The sequence below is a fragment of the Falco peregrinus genome, chromosome 9, assembly GCF_023634155.1.
Source record: "Falco peregrinus isolate bFalPer1 chromosome 9, bFalPer1.pri, whole genome shotgun sequence".
Taxonomy (NCBI): Eukaryota; Metazoa; Chordata; class Aves; order Falconiformes; family Falconidae; genus Falco; species Falco peregrinus.
Genome location: NC_073729.1, coordinates 15,501,701 through 15,524,478, shown reverse-complemented (window position 1 = coordinate 15,524,478; position 22,778 = coordinate 15,501,701). Strand labels below are relative to the sequence as shown.

At 38.6% G+C, this 22,778-nt stretch overlaps 1 protein-coding gene across 2 annotated transcripts in view; it reads left to right on the top strand.

The window, feature by feature from the left end:
- The first annotated feature begins 625 nt into the window (after nt 1–625).
- The window catches only part of ANO3 (anoctamin 3), a 208,326-nt gene continuing 186,173 nt past the window's right edge, over nt 626–22,778 (top strand). For both annotated transcript variants that reach the window (XM_055814606.1, XM_055814604.1), the window contains exon 1: nt 626–1,155. In XM_055814606.1, the coding sequence (XP_055670581.1) occupies nt 1,002–1,155 (154 nt within the window). In that variant the 5' untranslated portion in view covers nt 626–1,001. The remainder of the gene's footprint in view (nt 1,156–22,778) is intronic.

The following is a 22,778-nucleotide window of genomic DNA, read 5'->3' as shown; positions in this document are numbered from 1 at the left end:
TTAAAAACTGTGGTGTGGTATGTTTTCATAAATGGCGATTCCCGCTTTATCAGCCGTGCTGTTCTTAAGGGAAATGGGGAGTTGGCAGTGCCCTTGGGAGCCTCCCAGCCCGGGGAGCATCATCACCGGCTGCTCCACGCCGGGCTCTGCCGTTCTCCCCCCTCGCCAGTGGGTGACTCTCTCGGCTCTGCTTATCGGCTGCCTGCTGGGACTTGAGCTCGTCTGGAGTTCTGCTGAGGCTTGCTTGCATCTGAGGAAAGGAAAACGGGAGGGGGGAAAAAAAAAAAAAAAAAGCAAGCTGTAAAAGATTCAGCCACTTAATCTTACTAGCACTGCTTTCCTCAGAAAGAAACTTTTTAAACTCGAGGTTCTAAAATCATAAACGGAGAAACTGAGAACAGTTTCTTCCTTGTTTTCAAGAAGTAAATTAGCTTCTGGTCATTAATCTCGCTGCACCCAGCCCGCACAAAGACTGGAGTGTTGTGCGAGGAAACAGAGCTGTGGCACAAGGCGCTTCCATGGGCCGGCTGCCAGCGGGATGCACTTGTTGCCATTGGCATTGCTCAGCCCCTCCCAGCTGGACCAGTGGGAAACAACGGGAATTAGATTCTTAAAACAAAGTTAGTAAGTCCACAACTTAGCTGACACACAGATGTCTGCGTTTACCCTGGCTATTTTTGTAGCAGCTACACAGAAACGCTGTAATATTGTTGTCACAAGAGCAGAAGAACTTTTTAAAGTAGTAGTTTTCGACCTTAGAGAAGCGCTGCAATAAGCAGCAAAAGCTGCAGAGCTGGAAGAACAGCTGCTTGGAAATACAGTTGCTCAGTCATTGACTTAAAAACATCTTGCACTATTACAGTTGGGGGAATTTTCTCTTTTTTGGGTGTTAGGAAGTTATTTTTCCCCCAGGCTGCAAGTTTAAGGAAGCTGAGCTTAAAGTGGCTTCTTCTTTTGTTCAGCTTTGTTTTTATTTTGAGTTACACTGAGACTATCTTACAATGTCAGCTGTGATAATTGAACTGGATAAGCTTTCCTCAGATGAGATTGAGAGCAAAAAGGATTCCAAGTCAGAATTTAAGGAAGGCAGATTTAGTGAATCATGTGCCGAATATCATGGTTTGCAACTTCACTGCTCGCGTTCTGCACCAGCTGGTAAGCATGCATTTATATCAACTATTTCCTCAAATCTGTGTCTATTTACTGATGTAACATGTTGCAAGTAAACTCTAAGACCAACAAGGAAAACACAGGATTCGTTGGTGTCGCATGCAATATACGAAGTAATTTTTACTTTAGATAAAGGGTAAAACACATCTGTTCTTAAAAAAATAAAATAAATAGTGTCTCTTGAACACTTTAGCACATAGGGTACTGTTGGAAGAAGAGCCCAGGAGACTATTGCCTTGGCATTACCTGGATGATGGGCTTTCCATAGGAGGTTATATAGGTTTTGTGTAAGTTAGAGAAGCCCCAGCAGCCGCTCTGATATTAGACTGCAAGGTGTATATATAAGTTGTGCTCTCTAGTGTTTAATACTGTTGCTCTTTTTCTCTGGGGTTTGTTGTTTTGGGGTTTTTTAATCACATTGGGGCTTGTAAAGAGGGAATTGTGTATGCTGTAAGACTGATATTTTTTGTTTTTTCTTATGACCAGTGTGGCTCATTTCTTGTTTTTATTTTGTGGCAGGTGTTGCATATAGCTACAGTAGGTCCCAAAAAATGTCGATTAAAAAGCATCATGAAAATTAAATTTCTCTGAAAATTCGTGGTCTTGGAAAATACAGAATGTAGCTGCCCTGGATTGTCTAATATAACCGAGGGGGTATATCTGCAGTTAATGAATGGAATCTCAGTTACACACTTAAAGCCTTCTAAATTATTGGATGGTCGTTCATCTAGGAAACACTTTTTAAGAATGGCTACTCTGATTCCTTGTGGGTGACACACGTATTTTGAGTTGTACAACTCCCAAGGGATATTTTGACTTGGATTGTGTTTTCTTTTGCTTGTGACCCCTGGAACCCAGCACAGACAAGACAAATGGAGGCTGACTGTGAGTGACACGTTCTCCTGTGACAGGGCAACTAGCTTTCAGGGGAAGGCTGCCGCTTTTGCCTGGTTAAAGTAGGTGAATATTTAAATAAATATGTATTATTTCTTTAACTCTGTAACAAAGATTTGGAACATTTTTTGCTTATAAAATCAGTTCTTAAACATTTGAATGGTCACATGGTTGGGTTGTCATATCCTTTTGCAAGGAAAACCGGTAACTTGTTCTTTCCCTAATAGAAATTTTCTCACTCTACTTCTTAAAAAGCCTCTGCTAACTTTTGTAAAACAGAATTTTCTCAGTAGATATACTTCTGAAAGTTTCTCTCGTATGTTAGCAGGTTTCTGTGAGGTCAGGAAACAGGTGTTATTACCCTTGGATCCAAAAACACGACTTGAAAATTACCTCTCCTACCCTGAAGAAGTGTTGTTAAGAGTTTATGCCTGTGCTAAGTGATATGCTTTGCTACGTTTCCCACATATCAGAGTGACCTGTTCTGGCCTACGTGGTCAATCAAGAGTAAAATGAACTTTCAGCATGAGCAGCATATTGTTTGTGGAACTATACCAGTCAGAGTTCTGCAGGAGAAAGATTAAAAAAATATATATGTAATCAAGTGTCCTTGTTGGGATTCATCCATTTGGAAAAAATAATTACTTTCTTGTTAGAAGAATTAAGTCTTGCAAGCATTTTTTGCAAACGCTGTTTACTATTCCTAAAGCAGGAACAGTGCTAGCGAGTGTCTTTGACAAATCTTTTGTCGGAGTTTGAAGATTTTCTTGGTTTGTGTCTTTGCATCACAGGAAGAATCAAAGAAATGCCGATACATTGTTATAGTATTTTTTAAGGTTTACGAATGATGACTTCAAGAAATGCAATCTCATCTTTTGCCTTCTAAAATATGCCTTGATGTATTTATTTCACCAGTGTTTAAAGTAAGCAAGCCCTTTGTAGTTTCCAGTGTTGGCTGAAGCCTGAATGGCACAGTGTAAACAAGCCCTGTTTGCTCCCACATGCCGCTGCCTTCTAGGAACCTCTGCTTGCTCAGCCATGGCTGCTGATAAAAAATAAACAGCCCTTGCTTATACTACAGTGACGCACCCCACTCTTCACAAGCAGATGATTTCCCGACAGTGCTGCTTCACAGGCAAGATGAATACCAACTAGAGGTAGTATAAGGTACGTAAGTTATGAAAACATAAGTACTTGGTGTGAACCTGCAAAAATGCAGCAACAGAGAACGTGTCCCTTTCCCATCCGCTCTCAATGCACTCCATGTTTTAAGAGGTGTATCGCTTAAAATCTGTTATGCTATGCTTGTACTATGATTTTTTATGTACAGATATATATAAAGAGCAGAGAATTCAATAGAGAGAGATTATCACTTAAGGAAAACTTTTCGTCTTGTAGTGCTGATGTGTTAATTTTAAACATAACACCTAACAGTGCAGATACTGAAAAGTGAATAATCTGACGAAGTGTTGTCTTGAAATAGTCTGATGTTCTCAAATGGAAAATGGAAACATTGCTGGGACAGAAAAATATTTACTATATTCTTATTTTGTTCTGCTTTAACCAAAATCCACTGTAATAGGATGTAAATTTCCTTTTCTATACATCTCCTGTTAGGTGAGAAAAAAATTTTTTTAAATAAATTTAACTTTCTGTATGTCACTCCATTTTCAATTCTGATGCAAGTACCATCCTGAGGCATATTTGGCATCTGTAGATATGGCAGAATATATTGCACAGTAATAATATAGAATAACAGCATGGTTAAATTAGCCTTCCATGTACAGAATGCAGACTTTTTCCATGTAGTGCATTATCGAAATCCTTGGGGGTTTATCACTTGCAGTGTAATATTGAGACATTTTCTCAAACAATGAAATCCTGAAAAGCGTGACCAAGCTCATGTGACGAATGGTCCGTGAGCAGACCGATGGCCAGTGCTGCTTTCCACAGCACTAAGATTACCTGGATACCTGCGCTCCTGGTGGAAGTTTGAACGGAGCGGTGAAGCTTGTAGACACAGCAGCTAATGTGGGGCTGGTGGGTTTTTAGAGACGCCGAGCAATCTTTAAGAAAATGAAGTCCATTTTGATTTATATGCTACTTATGCTTATGCTGCAAAGAATTATTTATGTTTAATAAGATGTAATGTGAATGCTGCTGTCACAGCTGCAGCAATTTGTCTTCACCGTCGGGCAACAGGCTATTCGCAGTATAGAAATATAGGACCAGATCTCAGTTTCATTTGCCACGTTAGAATTTCCCCCCAGGCCTGGTGTATTTGCCTTTCAGACTTCTCCCAGGAAGCAAAGCTAATCTGAATATGGCAGCTGTAAATATTTGTACAGATTTAAACCTTATTATCCCTGATACGTGCTGTTCTGCTTCATCTCTTCTCAGTCTGGAAATGACTGAAAACATTCAACCTACAAATAATAGTCTTGATCTCCTTATCTATGGTTTGTCTTAGAGTTGTAAAACAAACTCAGCAACATTTCTTCACAAATTCTCTACTACGTTCCTAGAGATGGTTTTATCCTAGTAACTCTTGATAAAGAATAAACAAACCTCTTACAAATATATATTAATAAAACCACCAATGTGAGCCATAAGCAAGGTCTTAATAACACAAGTGGTAGCGGTGGGCTCAGAGTACAACACTCACTCTCCTGAAAGGGGACATGCACTAAATCACATGGATTTGGCTTTCTGACTGCTGGTAGAACGATACAAGGCTAGAGAGGCAATTTTATTCCTGCCTCTTTTTGTGGTTCTTTCACTGATGAGTTTTTGGGGGAAGGGATGTGAAAGTTATTTTCCAGAGAATAGTTGCTATGTTTCAGAAGTTATTTTTACTGCTGGTCTATTTATGTAGTAGAAATCACCCATAGGCTGTATGAGTGTAGAAAAGGAAAAAAACCTGCATTATTAAACTTGTAGCAGTTAACAAGGGATAAGAAAATTAAGGACATAAGCCTACAAAATGCTTTGATCTACACTCTACTAACAAGACATCTAGGCTAACAGGGTGCTCAGGGAAAGGAAAATAGGAACTATTGGGTAAAGATGGTGTAACTGAGTAAACAGTTTCAGGTGTTCACTGTTCTGTGTCCAAGGCAATCAATGTAGTAAGTGCACATATATAGATGTGACAACTGTATTTTTCTATTTTAGCAGAGTCTGAGGGGCAGAAGAGCCTTTGGGAGTCAGAAGAGCAGTGGAGGTGGTTTGAGTTGCACCAAAATGTAAGGAAGTCCCTTTGTATATGTCAGGACATGCAGGGATTAAGAAGAAAGGATGAGCAGAACTTGTCCTCATTTGCCACCAGGACAAATATGAAAAGGACAAGAATGCAGCAAGTTTCCCTACAGCTGTCTGCCCCTCTTTTCCTTCCCGAGATGGTTATGAGAGGCAGCAGCAGACTGAGCTCTGGGTGCTTGCTGTTATTCTCCTCAGCAACCTGTCTAGAAAACTTGCTACATCACCCCCACTGAAAAACTTTTCACGGTGCACATATCACTGTTTGATGGGAGTGTCGCTGTGCCAAGGAATAATATCGTGTGCTTTGTGATGGCAGATGAAACTAGAATGCTCAGTGGTGGAGCATTGTCTTCAATACAGACCATTTGCTTTATTGCAATGGAAATACTTTACAGGAAATTTATTGGTGGGGGAATTCAAAATAATCTACAGCTTTTACTTGAATTTGTCTTTTATTTTAAAGCCTTATACAAACATCCCTTAACTGATTATATTTCCATCTTCCCTGTAACATCAAAATACTTCTGATTACTGAAAATCTGCTAAAACCATGTTTACTTTTAAACTTTAGAAAGTAGACTAATCGCTGAATGAAAATTTCTCTCGATCTAACTTTGGAGAAGTGCTTCAGTAACAGCTGCATCACAGTGTTCAGGGAACTGAATAAATAAGCTTTGTGCACATCGCACCACCAGTTTGCCTTAGTCACGCTGGGATTGCACGGTAGGACCAAGAAGGCAGCAGATGGAATGCCCAGGAATTTATTTCCAGCAGCTTCTGCCCAGCCGAGGCCCTGTCTCCAGGGGAGCCCTGCAAGAGGCCGCAGCACAGTGCAGAATTGGGACTTGAAACACCTACACCAAAGCAGGTTTTGAAAGCACGTGTTTACTTAGAGCGAACAAACCGAACAAGGTAATGTTTGCACAAAGATCAGGTGCTGGTTTTCTGCTTTCCTCTTCCAATTTCTCTTGTAAAACAAAAGGTCATGAAATGTGCTTTTCGGTCATTTCAAGAACCTATTGGGACTCTCCAGTCAATAAGATCAATATTCAGAAATAATCCTTCTACTTGTTCTGCCATGTCAAGCCAACATTTAGTTGTAAGTCGGAAGGAAACATAACTAATTCAGCTGTAGAACAGAAATAGAAGTTATCAGTGGTCTCCTAACCTCAATGCCGCAGGAAGTATTTCATTATTTCTGGTGGATAACATTACCTTTAATTCTAATTTTACCTTGGAGGCAGACTGTGCTGTGTCCAAATCGCTGTCAGTGAAATGCTGCCACTTTTGAAAATGAAGTGGGCATCTTCTAGGGAGGTTTCAGGTGGAAAAAAAATGGGGGAGAAAGCATATTTGTTCATATGGGGATGGAGGCTGGGACTACAATTTATCTGGTATGTCTTCTGTTGGCTGAGACTTCAGTACTGCCCAGAGTCAGTCTTTTTGCCGTTCAGCCTAAAGTTGTACTATAAGCTACAACTGGAAGGTCTTCTCTGTTTGGCCCTACCATCTCCACCAAAATTTCATTAATACGCAAAATAAGCCTGTAGCTAATGAATAATGCAAAGATCGTGGAGAGGCATTCGCATCTGCCCCGGGGGGTCATGACTTTATACCCTCACGTGGCTACAATAAATGGAAACTAAGCTGGATATAGAAATTTAATTTTTCCCAGAGGCATCATTTCTCTTCTGTGCTCTTCCTTCCTTTAATGAGCTATTTACTTTCAATTCGAGAGTGGGGTAGGTCAGCTAACTCCGAGTAAAGACACTCTAATGATTTATGATAGTGGATTTTATTTCCCAAATTCCCTCAGTAGCTATAGATGAAGTATGTCTACAGAAAGAATATGCTGCCCTTGCAGATATTACTAAACCTTTCCCTCATTTGAAAGGTGAAGTCAATACTTACAAAACAGATCAGTGCAGGCGTGGTAGCAAAGGTCAAAAAACAGCAACAAGAGTCAAGTCTGGACAGTCTTCCTATAGCACAGTGTATCTTATATCGGCAAAGCCTGAACACAGCAGTGAAACACCTGTATCTTAGTTGTTAGAGGTGGGTCTGTGTGCTTATATCATTTTCTTCTTGAATAATGAGCATAAAATTACAAGCAAATCTCCAGTACAACATAGGATGCGAGATGACTCGGTGTGGATGGGAGGTGGCTGAGGTGGTTCAGGTTTCTTGAAAATTTAAGCCTGGTAATATGTCTTTACATGCTATTATCACGGTTTTAAAAAAAAAAGTCATCTGGAGGTCGTGAGTGTTTTGAGCAGACTGGTGTAGGGCGTGTACAGGTGACTTTTGAAAGTAAAGTTACTTCCGGTGGTGATAGAGGATACAATTTTATTCCTTTTTGCACGCAGGTTTTACTATAAGATCTGATGGTTGTGTCTAAACAGTACATAATGAGGAAACAAACAATGCCATTTAGCACATGGTCTATAAAATTCTGGTTATAATTGATTTCTTTTTTTGTGTGTGTTAATGGAATGATCTGTATTTGGGTTTCTGTTACACTGTTGTAAATGTACAGAAACACTAGCACGTTTTCTTGACCTTTGTGATATTTTTATCAGCATTGCAATATGACCTAAGTGAATCTGATTTAACAACAAAACAAAACTTTCTGAAAATGCAAGTTTAGTAATACTTAGAAGGCACATCATGGGAGAGAGAGAATTACAGAGTTATCTGCAGGCAGCGGAATGTTATAAATAGAAATAGTTTTGAGTGGTGCTGGAAGAGACAAGCGTGTTTTTTCCAAAAGCAGACGGTGAGAAAGAATTTGGCTGCCTACTTGTCTCAATCCTAAAATGTGCTAGTTTGCCGGTAAAATAATAAATTGAGATAGTATCTCTAGGAATTATATATTTATATATGCAAAAGCATTAACAATTATTTAGATCTTTATCATACTTGTGTTCCCGCCTTTGAGGGGGCATGGTGAAGTCTCTTAGGTCCAAATACATCAACCTCCTGAGAAGGTACGATTATGCCAAACCTCTCTAGCTGTATCCAATTTGTAAAGAGAATTAGCCTCAGGTTTCTGTTTTAGTGCTTCGATTGAACATTCAAGATGACTATTTCTAAAACACAAACGTTCTTTTCTGTGTCAAAATAAAGTAGATAGCACTTCAACACAGCACACTAAATTACTTTATGTATCGTAAACCTTAAGCAAGTAATAGCCTTCCTTGTTTTGCTGCTATGCTTCTGTTTCGCCCTGTAATGCAGTGCACTTTATGAAAATTCATATTGTAGTGGGCTACTGACATTATTTATTTCAGAATACTGCTAACGAGAAAGGTAGTATAATACATTCAGCTAACTTGCTTTGAAGGAACAGTGACGTATGTTGAAGACGAACTGTATCGGTCTTACCCAAGTCCTAAAGTGTAAGCTAAATTCTGTGGTGCCTTTTTCTTGCATATGTTGAAACAAAGCATTTCAATTTTTGAAAGGAAATTCTCTCTTATTTACGCTGATCTGCAAGGTTTTCTTCTAGTAGCTGCTTTAAATATTCTTTTCCTTAACTACTTTGTTTTCTCTCATTCTGTTCTTTCTATGGTCAGGAACAACAGGTCAGTCAGAATTGCATGGCACCGAGACTGTGAACAAGACTTGAAAACTGATTTCTGCTTTCTCTGTCTAGGCATTGAGAAAGAACTAAATACCAGAGTTCCATGAGGTTACTAAAATGACTTGAGTCGGTCCACCCTGCAAGCTTTTTCTCATCTCATCTCGGCATATCTTTGCCTTTTATATTCCGAATCCTTGATTTTGACACCCCAAAGGTGCTCCTAGATCTCCTTGAATTCAAAAATTCTCAATTTTGAAAGAAAAATTATAAAATATTCAAGGAAAATGCCCTTGTAAGGGTATTCATTTATTCAGTCTTTCCTTCACCCCAACATGCTGCTGAACCTGAACAAGGAAACTAATTAAGTGAAAAGCCACCAAACTCTTGTGTTGCTGTGTCACAGGTGTGTGCCATGAGACATACGAGGTTTGCACACTGTCCTCCAGGATCCTCACTGGGGCAAGCTCCATTAGTGCAGCTTTAAAAAGACAAAAATTAATGAATAAAGGTTCTTGCCCCGTGGGCCTTGCCAAGCCAAAATGTGGTGTTTTGTTTTGTTTTTTTTTTTTTTTGTTCAATGGCTCTTTGACAGACTAAAGACTTGGATTATGGCCAGTCATTTGGAAAGGCAATTTCATATGTACATCCATCAGGAGTACAATTATTTTCATCGGCGGGTTTCCTAAAATTGCTGTCTTGAAAAATGCCTGGGCTCTGGAAGTTGTCCTTGAGAAAACAAAGGACCATGGAACAAGCAGCTTAGTTTCGCTGGGACTCTTGAGTCGGCAGCTCGTTTTGGCTCAGTGGAACGCCTGGTATGAGGTGCTGATTGCCGCTGCTCACTTCTATTGACTGAACTTCGTGTTATTTTAGAAATAAAACAGCCATAAAAATAGCAAGTGTATAAGTGTATTCTGGATAGTATTTTCTTTCTATCAAAAAAAAAAAAGACAGAAGATTGAGTCATTCAGGATTAAGGAACTCTGTGTCTCTGTATATTTGTGTGCTCTTTTAATTTTTGTTTATAAAAACCCCAAGGAAAACATAAATCTTAAGAATTCAAGGATGATCAAAACTAAGTTGCGTGAAGTTAATTCCAAAGGTTGACATCTTACTCTTTTTGAGAGTGACTTGGCCTTGCTCTCTGACTAATTTAAATGATGTAACAAATGCGGGGTGGGGGTTTATATATTCTTCCTTCATTTCTGGAAGAAGATAGTTTTGCACACAATTTTTACACAAGGTATACTATTGGCTTGTTCACCTACCTCGGGAAGGAAATAGTGAGGACCATTCAAAGTACAAATAGGTGCCCCGTTTATAGACATGTTGCCACCCTCAAAATTCACAAACTTTAATAAAGTGCATTTTTGGCATGTTCTACTCTTTCTTTTAATTGTATTTGTTATGGTAGAATTAAATGTGATAACTATTACTTTAATTTTTAGAAAATGTTGTTTCCTAGTGTTATAATTTTAATCTCCAAATGCTTTCTTTCTGATCTTCTTTGCTTTGCTGGGAAAAGCAAACACAGAGGACTTGGGAGATCTGGGAGGGAACTGTTTTGCTTTTCTGTCCTTCCTAGAACTCGTAGGAAATCCCACACTGGCTCAGGTCAAAATCTGCCTTGTCTGGTATCCTGTTTCTGACGGCAATCAGTATCTGCTATTTCAGGAGGAAAGGAGACAGGAAAGCCTGTTGTTGGCCATTATTCCATTATCTCCTCAAGGATATCCTACCACTTGATCTGACTAAGCAGCACTGAAGTCCTGCAGGAGGTATGGCACTCAGCTTGAGAAAAATCAGTCTTCAGTTTCACAAATGCAGAGTTGAGTCTCTTGAGGCAGAAGTTCCCAAACCACTGTGTTTAGCTAGTTCAGAATGGGTAAAGTGTGCTTAAATGTGTCTGGGGGAAAAAAAAAAAAAAAAAGAAAAGAAAAAAATCCTCTAGAACGGATCACCTTATGATTTTCACTGAAAACCCTCTTAAATAACATTAGGGATTTGAGTCTTAACCTTGTATTCATATTTTGGCACCAATGTTGATCCTTCTTTATGTAGCTCATATTTTTCAGAGTTTCCCAAGGTCTGTTACTCTTATTCTTCTTCACAACCAGGACACATTCTCCTCTTCCTTTTGATTTACCCAATATAGAGCACTTGAAACAGTCTTCCTCTGCTCAAATTCCAAAATTTTCACTGACCTTTGCACAAAAGTAACTTTCCTCATCTGTCCATCAACACTTTTGATTCAGTTTCATATCACTTGTGACTTTTCACTTCACATTGCATGCCTATTTTTTATTTTTAGCATCTGTTTTCTCACTTATTCCTCTACACCTCTCACTTCTGGAGTGATAACTCTTTCCAAGTACAACATACTTTAAACATGAATCTTTAGTTCTTTTCTAAAAACCAGTTGTTTAACTTTCAGTATCTTAACTTTCCTTACCCTACTCTTTTAGTACTCTGACTTGCCTCTCATTAGTAAGACCCTATGACTTTCTCTGCTGGTGTCGATGGCGTAATCCTACTGATGTTAATTATTTCAATTCCTTTCATGCTTTCCTTTTCTATCTTAATCTTCTTTCAAGAAAGAAAAAGAGGAAACAGTTATTCTCACCTTTTTTTAAGTCTGCAAAATCATGTTTTTAATGTATACTTTCTGTGAAGGAGAGAACTACAATAAGGAGGGGAGCTTGAAGTTGATATCTCTAGGCATTTTTCTGTGAGTGCAGCTGACAAAATTATACAATATCTGACATGATTTATGCCATCTATGTAAATTTTAATGTCTCGAGTAATAAGGAATTTTCTCAGTTACTTGAGCAGTTTGTTGAAAAACAGGATGTGAAGAGAATGAGGAGCCTCAGTTAAAAATTAAAATGCTAAAGCTCCTTCTCATTTTGCACAGCTGTGGGTTCGCTCAGCACTTCTGGAAAAGCAGGTCCTGACTGATGTGCCCCAGACCATGAAGGAGCTGGTGAGCCATAAACTCTATGAAAGCTACTTGTGGGTTTTTTAGAAAGATAAATAATTAGTGAATGTATTTTTCGATTTTTCCCCAATTATACTATTAAACTGTCTTACCGAGCTTACTGGATCTAATTCGGCAAGAATAAAATGTAACATTTTCTACTTCTAGACAAGAAATATCTTTTGAAGGTAGCACTAATGCTTTTTCACAAAATGGCAAAAATATACTTGGCATCAGGATATGCTCTGTTAAGTCCAAAGAGAGGGCTGGTGTTGGGGTTTGAGTGCCATTTTGATTTCCAAGTGATAAGCACTTTATCCTTTATTTTTTCAGTTTTAAAAGTAGGTGCAGTAAGGGCCAGGCTTCCTGCTGCTGTACAGCCGAAAGCAGCCGTCCGTTCACGTCATCACACCTGTTTGCTTCAGCTGCAGGATGTGCCTCAAACCCGTACCGCAGACAGACATAATTTTTAGTGCTGTAGCATATTGCTGCAGCAAAGCTCACCTGAGAGCTTAAACATTGTCTTGTCTGAATCCTATAGTGAAATTCTCACTAAGAAGTCTTCTGGAGGAAGTGTGGAGCTGTGTGAAGACAATTCTGTGCTCTTTCTTTCATCGGAGAAAGTTTTTGGTGCGACAAAGTGGTCATTTACTCCTATTGCTATGCTTTAAGCTTTAATCTTGCTTTGTGATTGTGTTGTTTTTTTAACAGAAACTTCCGCTATTGCGAAAGAGCAGCTGAAGCGACGTTCAAAAAAAGTGTTTTACTTGATGGGTGGGGGTTTTTTGATAGAAATGCTAATTGATTTGTTTGGAGTAATGCTTGCAGATAGCTCTGCAGAAATGCATTTAATAACAAACATCTTAAAGCGCAAAAACAGTTTAGCTGGTTCTCCTGAAAAAATGAGGGAAAGACCTAAGGAATCACTTGGATGTGGCAATGTCCTTTTAGAAGCAGTTTATCTAGGGATTTGAGCTCTTGCTAAAACCTGTAAACACTCTTAGCGCATATATACATGTGTGTATATATGTGATGTACGTATACACACATATATACATGTATATATATTTGACGACTTTGTGAACAGACCGGGAGCTGCCCACTCAGCACTGCCAGTTCTTCTTTGCTTTCTGCTTCGAGGAGCGAAGGTGCGGGTGCGAGCCGGGTGTAGACGTATGTCCGAATGTTCCCTCTCAGCTTTTGAGAAGATATTTAAAAATACGGGATATAAAAACCAGATGAACATTAAAAACATGAAGCTGCCGCGTGTTCCAAGTTGGCTTGTTAGCTTTGTTCAAACTGTCCTCCAAAAATAGTTCTGATGATAATGCCACAAGTTTAATGATGCCATGGGTCTGTTTATCTCTGCTGCCACCAGGGCAGCAGGGCAAAGTTTTCTTATTCATCATTTTTTTTTTTTTTTTTTCTTTTCCTGAAGTAGGAGAAAAAGCCCTAAACATGCTGTTTCAACACATGAAAGGACACACCATCTTGTTAGCTGACCTGCACAGGTTACGCAGGCTTGTTTTGCAATACCAGCTTTTATTAGTAAAGCACCAGGAGTTTTTATAATGAGTTGGGGTAGCTTCTTGCTGTCAGACTACCTGAGCAGAGCCCTGACCAGATGTTTCTGTTCATTGCAGGTACAATTAGTATTAGGAAATATGATCCCCATAATGTTTAAAATCTTGAAATAACTGTCATGAACCTGATGCGAGGCTGCAAAGCCTTTAAGGACTTTCCATCCAATAGTATGTTTTCTGTAAAAAATAGCTACCAACAAGCCAGCTCCTTTTCTCTAGTCTCTAGCAAAGCTCCCAGTGTTCAAATCAGGTCCAATGTCCATGTCCAAACATGCTTTTGTTCCTCACGCTGAAGGTGATGATCAGGTATGAAGAAAAGCTACTGCACAGAGCTCTCTTGAGAAATCCAAACGGGTTTTGGAAGAACTGCTTGTAACAAATCAAGGGTTTGAGTGTTTAGAGTCCAGCTGATAAATTTTCCTCCCGAAAGTTGAATCCTACTATTGTATCACGTTTCCCTCTTGCCATTACAGTATGAATTACATTCTGACATATTTCATAACTTGGAAAAAAATTCTCCAAAGGGCCGAGACACCAAGCAGGACTACACATAACTCCTGCTAATATTTGCATGCCAATGGCATGAAGACTTGGCTCCTGGGATTGCTGCTGCGCGAGTAGTCACCTGGGGCAGCACACTGGTGACACCACCATGTAGTACCCTGTGCTGCCTAAAGATCTTGCACTTCTCTTTGGCACCATGTTCTGTACTTAAATCTTCCTGTGAAAGGGATCCTGAGTGGCCTGGCTGCACAAAGTTCTTTGCTTCCCTGTCCCGCACTGGCACACACCGGCACTGCCTCTGAGGCTGCTTGTTGTAAGAAACCCAGACCTCACTCTGCATCCCTCCATGTCAGCCCCAGGTAGCTGCAGCACAGCATGGGGATGTCGTGTGAGATGCAAACCCAGTCCTATTGACCTGGATGTCAGTTAATGCTTAAAAACTTTTTCCAGCAGAGAGCAGTTGCACGGCCTCGGTGTGCTACAGATACACTGTGCCTTGAATTTCAAGTTCTTGGTTGGTTGTTCCTTCCTGAAGCTGCAAATCCAGCAAAAAAATGACAGTCGAACTTTACGCGGAGTCACGCAATCACTAACAGTCAGTGCTTAGTCTTCAAATACAGGTAGTTGCACAAGATATCAAAAAGATTAAATCATCGAGAAGTTCTGAAGGTGAATTTTACCTTGGCCATGCTCCAGCAGCACATACTCAGGGTAAAATCTGATATCCGTGTCTCAATGTGTGCAGCTAAAATTGAACAGCTCAAGGTGTAGCGGGAAGAACTGTGTGTTTAGTCATCTCAAGAAACTTGACCACTTCTTTTATGATCTTTTATGAAGGTTTTGTTGTAGGGAAACAAATAGTGAAAATTACATCCTTTAATAACAGGTTAGAGATTTATTTAAAAAAAAAAATATTAAAAGCCTCTCTGTTAGAAAACCACTAGTTAATGGGTTTTCAGGAAGAGAACTGCTTAATAATTAGCATTAACAAGGACTTTCAGTTGCATTGTGTTAAATGCATTTTTGTGGTTCTCGATTCTTTTTTCATTATAAATGCCTTAGCAATTCTCAGCTACAAAAAGGATAAGGAAGGGCAACATACCTTTTAAGACAACGGCATTTTTAACTGCTTTAGTAGCCTTTTGCAGATTGCACTTACAGCTGTAGTTTCTACTTAAATAAGAAGCCTTGATATCAATCACTTCTGCAATGTACATATTGCATTTTAGCATTTATCTTAATTTTTTTTCATTGACACTTTTACGGAGAGTCATATGGGCCGTGGGTTTTTTTGTCTTTGCATCTGTGTTAAGAAAGTGTTTCTTAGCATCAGGATCCTGAATGTACAGGAACTATGTGGTAATGCTGCAGTATATGTTAGCAAATTGTTGGGAACAAAATAACCAAAAACCACTCCCCTCCCTAGAAATTCAATAGTAGAGCAAAAGAAAGGTCTTTCTGCTTCACTGAATTCAGTCAGACGGTATTTACATTGGAACATGGACACTGCATAGAAAGAACAGGATTAGGAACTAAAATGTGAAGTGATACTTCATCTTTACTGCTTCTTGACTGTTTAATACGTTTATTTTGCTTGGGCATAAAAGAGTACTTATAAAGAAAATCATCAGATGTGACTGTTGATGTAAGAGTATCAAGTAATGAAACCTTAAAAAGTAATTTTTTAATCATGTTAACTTGAAAGCTCTTTTTCATTGTATCTGGTTTGACAGGCAGTACAGTTATTTACGTGATGTATATTAAAAACTACTACGTGAGAAGGTTATGCCCTTCTATAACTAACTTTACTTTTGAAGAACACTGGAGAACCAGGTGTAACATGTAAAAGCTGACGACTTGGTCTGGAGTTGGCTTCGCTAAAAAATAGGTGAAAGCTGGAGGATTTATTATTTCTGCAACCATAGCCTGACATGACTAGGGCTCTGTGCAAGCACCGCTTTGCTTTTATGTAGTGAGCTGAATCGAGGATGCTGTGACAGTACTCTTATTTCTATATTCTCACATTACTTCAAAGCCATTAGCAGATGTGATCGCAGCTCTTTTTGTTGCAATTAAGTTTGACACAGCATTCAAATAGACGACCTTCCCCAGAAACTGGGGCGCTCTATGCTGCCTTAAGGTAGGAAACTTCCTAAAATCTGACAGACAGAGTAACTGGTAGTGTTCAGGGTGGTAAACTGGATGTACTGGTAGTACACTGGATGCTGTACAAAACCAGTATTTTTTGAACACTGGAGAACCAGGTGTAACATGTAAAAGCTGACAACTTGGTCTGGAGTTGGCTTTGCTAAAAAATAGATGAAAGCTGGAGGATTTATTATTTCCAGGCTCCTAACAAGCTCTACATTTGTTACTGTTTTCGGGTATCTGTCAGGAAGAACACAGTTGTGGAGGCATTGCATCCAGTTTGCAATCCTCTGTCAACATCAGAAACATCTTTTAATTTATGGTGATGTCTTCACAAATTGCTTCGTACACCTATAGGCACTGATGCATGTAAAAGTTGGTTTCTCACTGCGTGTCCTTTGGTGTGATTTTACTTCCTAAAATCCAACAGACAGAGTAACTGGTAGTGTTCGCAGTGGTGTACAATACCAGTGTTTTTTGCATAATTTCTACCAATCAAGTTATCAGAAGTGACTGGTATTGAGACTAGGGTTTCCAATATTTTCTTAACATGGAAAAAGTGGTCTTACAGTTGCACTACAGGTGAAATAATGATGTTCTCTGTATTTTTTAAAAAAGAAGCATCTGATCAAAAGTTAACTTCGCCCCCCCGCTTTTTTTTTTTTTTTCTTATCAAACTGGCAAAAGAAATGCAAGGTTTTCCCATGGCTGAATACAGTAGCTCAGTGTGGACTCTCTGGGACAAAAGCGGTGGGAAAGCTACTGTCTATTGATGGTGAGGGACCATCTCTTCAACACTGAAAGCATGAATCTGCAGTCTCCAATAAGGAACGAGCATGTCACGTGTATGTCACTGACTGATAGACTCTGGAATCAGTCCTTAAAAATAAATCAGCATTGTGTCACTCAGCTAATGAAATATATTGCCATCAATCCCTCTTTTTTTTTTTTTTTTCTTTTTTAGGTGCTGTAAGCCCTTATTGATTTATTTTCTCAGTAATGACTGTGCTAATATGGTGGTTCTGAGACATTCAGCCTCTGCTCTTATTGTGAAATCATATTCTTCTGCAAAACATAAAAATGATCAACATAAGCACAGCTTCATGGCTAATTTCTTTTCACCTTGTGCATTTCTCTATTAATATCCTTTCTGACTTCCTTTCTACTTAATTAACATGATGGAAGATTTGTACCTTGAAATATGACAATACAGATCAATAAGTACCGGGTAAAATGTGCTTTGCCATTTCTATTTCTGTGTTTGCAGATTCATTTCTTTGTATGACAAGTGTTGTTACAAGAAACAAAAGCTCGGTCTTTGCTTCCCTGAAATCTTGGAACAGTGAGTTTCATACTCAGCTTATCTGTAGTACAAACACGGCATTTTCCAGCAGGCCAGGTTTGGACAAGCTAGCTATGCAGTGTCCGAGCCAAGCAGAGCCTAAGGAGAAATGAAACTGGTATCCTCACTCAGAGAGAGACTATACATTTTTGCATTAAGCAGTGCTTTAGTGGTCACTGCTGTTCAGTGGCGGCTTTTGGAGTCCTTTGGTTTTCTTACGTTTATTGAAGGACAAATGGTTAGTTCTAGTTTGCTTTTTTTCTTCTTTTTTTTTTTTTTTTTTTTTTTCTTTTTATTCCCCCCACCTTAAACTTAGTCTAGAGGAAACTTGAGGGAGCTGCCTCCACCAAATGGGGACAAGAACATAAAGCTTTTTTTAAAGTTTTCTCCAAATAATACTATTCTTGCCCTCAGTGCTTGTATTCCAGCTCCTGTGTTCCAATTCTCACTCTCCTTAGAGAGAATTTGTAATAAAGAAATGATGTGATTGATAGCTCAACACACCCTCTTTAACATGAATAATGAAAAGAAACACAGTCTTCCAAGGGTAAACTTATTTTCTATCAAAAATTTGTTTTCAGATCAATCCTAAATTTCTGCTGCAGTTGCATACAATCTTTGCGTAGCAATGTCATTATGAGACAAGTTCTGTTAGATGTATACAAATATGGTTTGCGTACTAATTTGTTTTGAATTTATTTAATCTGCATGGCCCATACAGTCATCTATTGGGCTGATTTTAATTTTCAGCTGGAATTATAATGGCTTGAACTGTGTAACTGACCTGCCGTTTGGGGAGGTAAGGCAACAGGGTAGATCCACCCCTTCCGATGCGCCTTTTCTCCGTCCCATGTTGCTTTTCTGTGTTCTTCCTCCGTGCTCCGTGGTGCCATTCTGAAGCCAGGCAGAACTGATAAGGCTTCTTTACAGCCTCCAGGAATGGAAGTTTTCTAGGATCATACCAAGAATCTGTTTGGTCACAGGTTGAGAAGCACGAAGCTACTCATGTGGGAAAGGCATCTCCTGGAACAGTGATAAAGGACCAACTTAGGAGTACGCCAGTGGCATTGAAATTCATGGTTAGTAATCACAGAACCACATTAATTTCTGAATTATTTACTTGGAAGTACCATGTCGGCCGTTCGGCATGCCAGAGACTTCAAATAACTTACTGCGTTCCACGTTGTTAACAACATAATAGCAAAAGCCATCACATGCTTGTGCCCACAATGGCTTAATTTGCTGGTGGAGGTGTGGCCTTAGAACCTTGGCATGTTGAAGCTACACAGAGACTGTGCTTGTTCAACCAAAATGCCATTGACAAGTAATTTTTCTTGTTGAGCTCCTAGTGTAGGAAGGATAGAGAAAACAATTACGGCAATCGAGTTTTGTTAACAGGGTGTTGCATGTTTTGTCTTCTGCGCTGAACACCCATTTTGCACCATGTAGTAGTTTGAGGCAGAGGGGAAGGAGGTATTTTTTTACAGTAATAGCTACCTTTTTGTAAGATGCATATAGTTGTTAATCTACAGCACCGCTGACAAAACAAGGAGACCTTGGAGAAACAGGTCTTGAAACTGTACTTTTCATAGCAGACCTGTTCTCCTGGAAATTGCCAGATGGGATTTCTTCCTGGAGGATTAACTGCTTCTTCCTCTTTCCTGTTCTGTTTTCTTAAGCCAAGTGTTTAAAAAGTCCGGGAAGCTGAACTGCTAAACCCTTTTCTCACTGAGTAACGTTATGTTTTATTTTCTACCAAAGTCTTTCCTAGGGATGGTTGCATAGTATCTGGGTAAGGTTAGGCTTTTCATTTCCAGAATTTTATGTTTGTGTTAATACATTCTTGCTTCACAATGGGTCAGATACCAGAGGGATTGACTTAGAACTCTTGTACAAATAATCTTCTTCAGATTAAGGGGAATTTGCTTGTTTTCTCGCTACTGTCCCAGCCTTTGTTTAAAGCAATGTGACAGTTCTCGCTCCATAAACTGAAGGACTTTCTTGTTTAACACAAAGGTAGAATCTGTTGAAGGGTAAAAATGTAAACACAGTATTTCAATGAGAACTGAATATTTACGTGTTTTGATTGCTCCATTTGTGCTTATTTTTAGGGACCTGAGTAAACTGAGTTAATCTCACTCGTGCATTTAAAGATGTAGCTGCACTGTTATGTGCTTCAGGGAAAAGCACAGGGCAGGTATATAGTGTATCACCTGCCCTGGTAGCTACTGACCTGCGTGTTCTTCCTCTGCTCTACCCACTACACCACAGCTGAAACTGAACTGTCTTCTCTGTGACATGAATGTGGGCGTGAGCAGTTGCCACTGCTCTGCGTGACATTGTTTTCTCAATGTTTCCCACGTTAATTTTTTTTTAACATCAACAAGTTTCCAAAAAAAAAACCGATCCTTGCTTTCTGTCTCTATCTTTTGATTTGAGCAGTAATTTGGAATAACTTCTTAAAAACTTGAAGTACAGTGTTTCAGAGGAAGATTTATTTTTATCATTTGTATGCTCTGCAGAAGGATTTATCTTGTTTCTCTTGTTTTGTGTGTGAAGGTTGTTTGGTTGGTTTTGAAACTATGTAATTATTTGACAGTACAAATACTAGCCTGAGTCGTCTCAAGTATCCGCTGCATAGAAATAATTTGTTTTTTTCAGTCCTAATCTTATTATTTGCTTCTTTAAAACTCAATTTCTGGCTTGATTCACAGTAATCACACACTACTTTCATGCAAGTTTGAATCTTCTGATAAAATTGGTTATAAAACGATGAAAGCACAAAAAAATCTGTGAAGTTGCTTATATCTTCGTGAAGTTGGTCCCCAGCTGGTAAATCCCCAAACCCCTTTTCCTCAAAAAAAAAAAAAATTGTCTAAATAGATTTCATAAGCCTTAACCTTTTTTGAATCCCTCCTTATTAAAGCTATTGATACATTTCAATGGACATATTTTATAAAAAAATTCAAATGGCTGTTATAAATTAATTATATTGGGGTAATTTTTTCATTACTTCTGCCCATCTCATTCATTTTTGGAGTTGTTATATTCTGGTATATTTTGATCACATACCACAAGGAAGTTTGGACAAAATTGATGTGCTTATTTTATCCAACAGACTAGATATATAAACTCATACTTTTTTATAGCTTCACAGGGGTATTCAATGTATTTTGTTTGATTCAGCTGATATAAATTAATCCTGACAAAACAATAAGCTGTAGTGTACTCTGGCCATACAAAGCAAATCAGACAAGTAAATCCTATAAGTAAATTTCCTTACTATTCGGATATAGGAAGACATATTCAATATGCTTGAAATTGTGTTAGAGAATTCAGTACAGATGGGAACCATTATTATGGAAGTTCTAACTGCTTGGATATAGAATAGGGAATAAATTCTGCTTATTATGTGAGAATTGATTAATTGTAAACACTGTATCAAATAGATTTTTTCCACCACTAACTGACACAACAAAACAAGTACTAGGGTAAATAAAAAATAAACCCGAGAAGAATAGGCAATAAAAAGGAACCAGAGGGGAGGGGGGGAAGCAGGTTATTTCTATCACAGTAATATGAAACACACATGATATAAAAGCTTAGGAACTAGAATTTTGTAATTAATTCTTCACTTTGAGAATAAGTATCAAAATGCATACGTATCTGAGGAAGACTTCCAAATAGAATCAAATTCCAAATATTGCAGAAACACAAACGAATTACCTTTAGAAATACTACGCAAAATTTTGGAATAAGTGTCGATAAAAGGAAAACTGAAGTCTTAGAGATAGATAAAGAATTAAATGCGAAGTATGGTTTCAGAAAGGTAGATTGTATCATGCAGAAGTCTTTAACTTCTGCCTAAAGCAAATTTCATGGATGTAAGGAAAGCACAATATGAACCAACTTGGGAAATTGGTACTTAAATGAGACGGGCAATCCCACATAGTAGAAGAATTGTAAATGCTAAGATCTGGTTAGAAAGAGCAAATGTTGCCAGAACGGTACGTGCTGTTGTAGGTGTGCTCTAGGACATACTTTCCATTGAACTCCAGCAACATGCAAGGAAGTAATGGAGAAACCTTACGCTTAGGATTGCCAATGTTTAGAAAACAAGAAAAATGTTCGCATTTTCATTCTTATTTAAATGCTCCAAAAAATTCCAAAGTACTTCTTAACATGAAAACTTTTGAATCTGTTTTTTGCCTAAGAAGGAAAAATACTGATTTTTCTATATGTTTCTAAATAGTAAAAGAGGGAGGTGGAAAGGCTTTTAATGAATCCATGCAGTACTGCTCCTTCACAGGGCAAACCCTGTCAGTTCTCTTACATACTTGTATTCCCATCTGAAATGAATGAGTCTGAGCAAATACAACTGCTGTGATAGCACTTCATTTTATTATTTTTATAATACATAAGTTCTGTTCCCAGGCTAACATATCTATTTGAAGCATGTATGTCTGCTCTTGACTGTGCTGTTGCTTCCAGATACAGATGACTGACTATAGGCTGTGAGTGGCCAGTGACAGTCCCTGTACGAAGGAAAATACGGTTTATAATGTGTTTTGTCTAGTTGTCTATCAGTAGATCTTGATCATTGGTCCCTGGAGGCCCTTATGGTGGCCCATGAAAACATTACTGGCCAAGACAAATAAAGGGGTGCCAAGAATTAAGATGCTGGAGGGACGCTGGTCCAAGAAGTACAGGTTCAAATATGAATATATTTGATCATATCATTAATGTTAAGTTTTTATCAGCTTCGATTTGGGCTGCATTTTTTTAATTTACAGAGACTTTTTTTCTCATGGATAATTTTTCTGGCTCCTTCTTGACACAAGAGATGAATACTTTGCACTGCAGGATCTCCATCAGCCTTGACTGTGCTGTATTAATCAAATTAATTTATAGTTTGAACTGTTTTGTGCCTAATAGTCTTAAACAGTGGCTTCCAGCGTTTTGATATGCGCAAATGAGAGGGGAACAGCTTTTAAGTCTGTGGTGATAAACCCATACTAGTTTTCAAAACTTGATTCGTCTTCCTGTGGCAACTTGGAATAAAATGTGCAAGCAGCTCATCTGGAGAGAAAAAAGCCAACCCTAAACCAAACAAAAAAACCCAGCTCTTCCTTAGCTGAGTCGTTTTTTGTTGTTGTTATCTTTTGTTTTGAAGGTGAAACAGAGCAATACTAGAAACATAATTTTGGGCAGCAGAGGTTACCTTATTAACAGGTTCCGTGTTGCTAGTTCTTATTTTCCAATAATATTTTTTTGGATCAAGTCAGAACATGGTTATAATATTAAAGTTTAATCTAA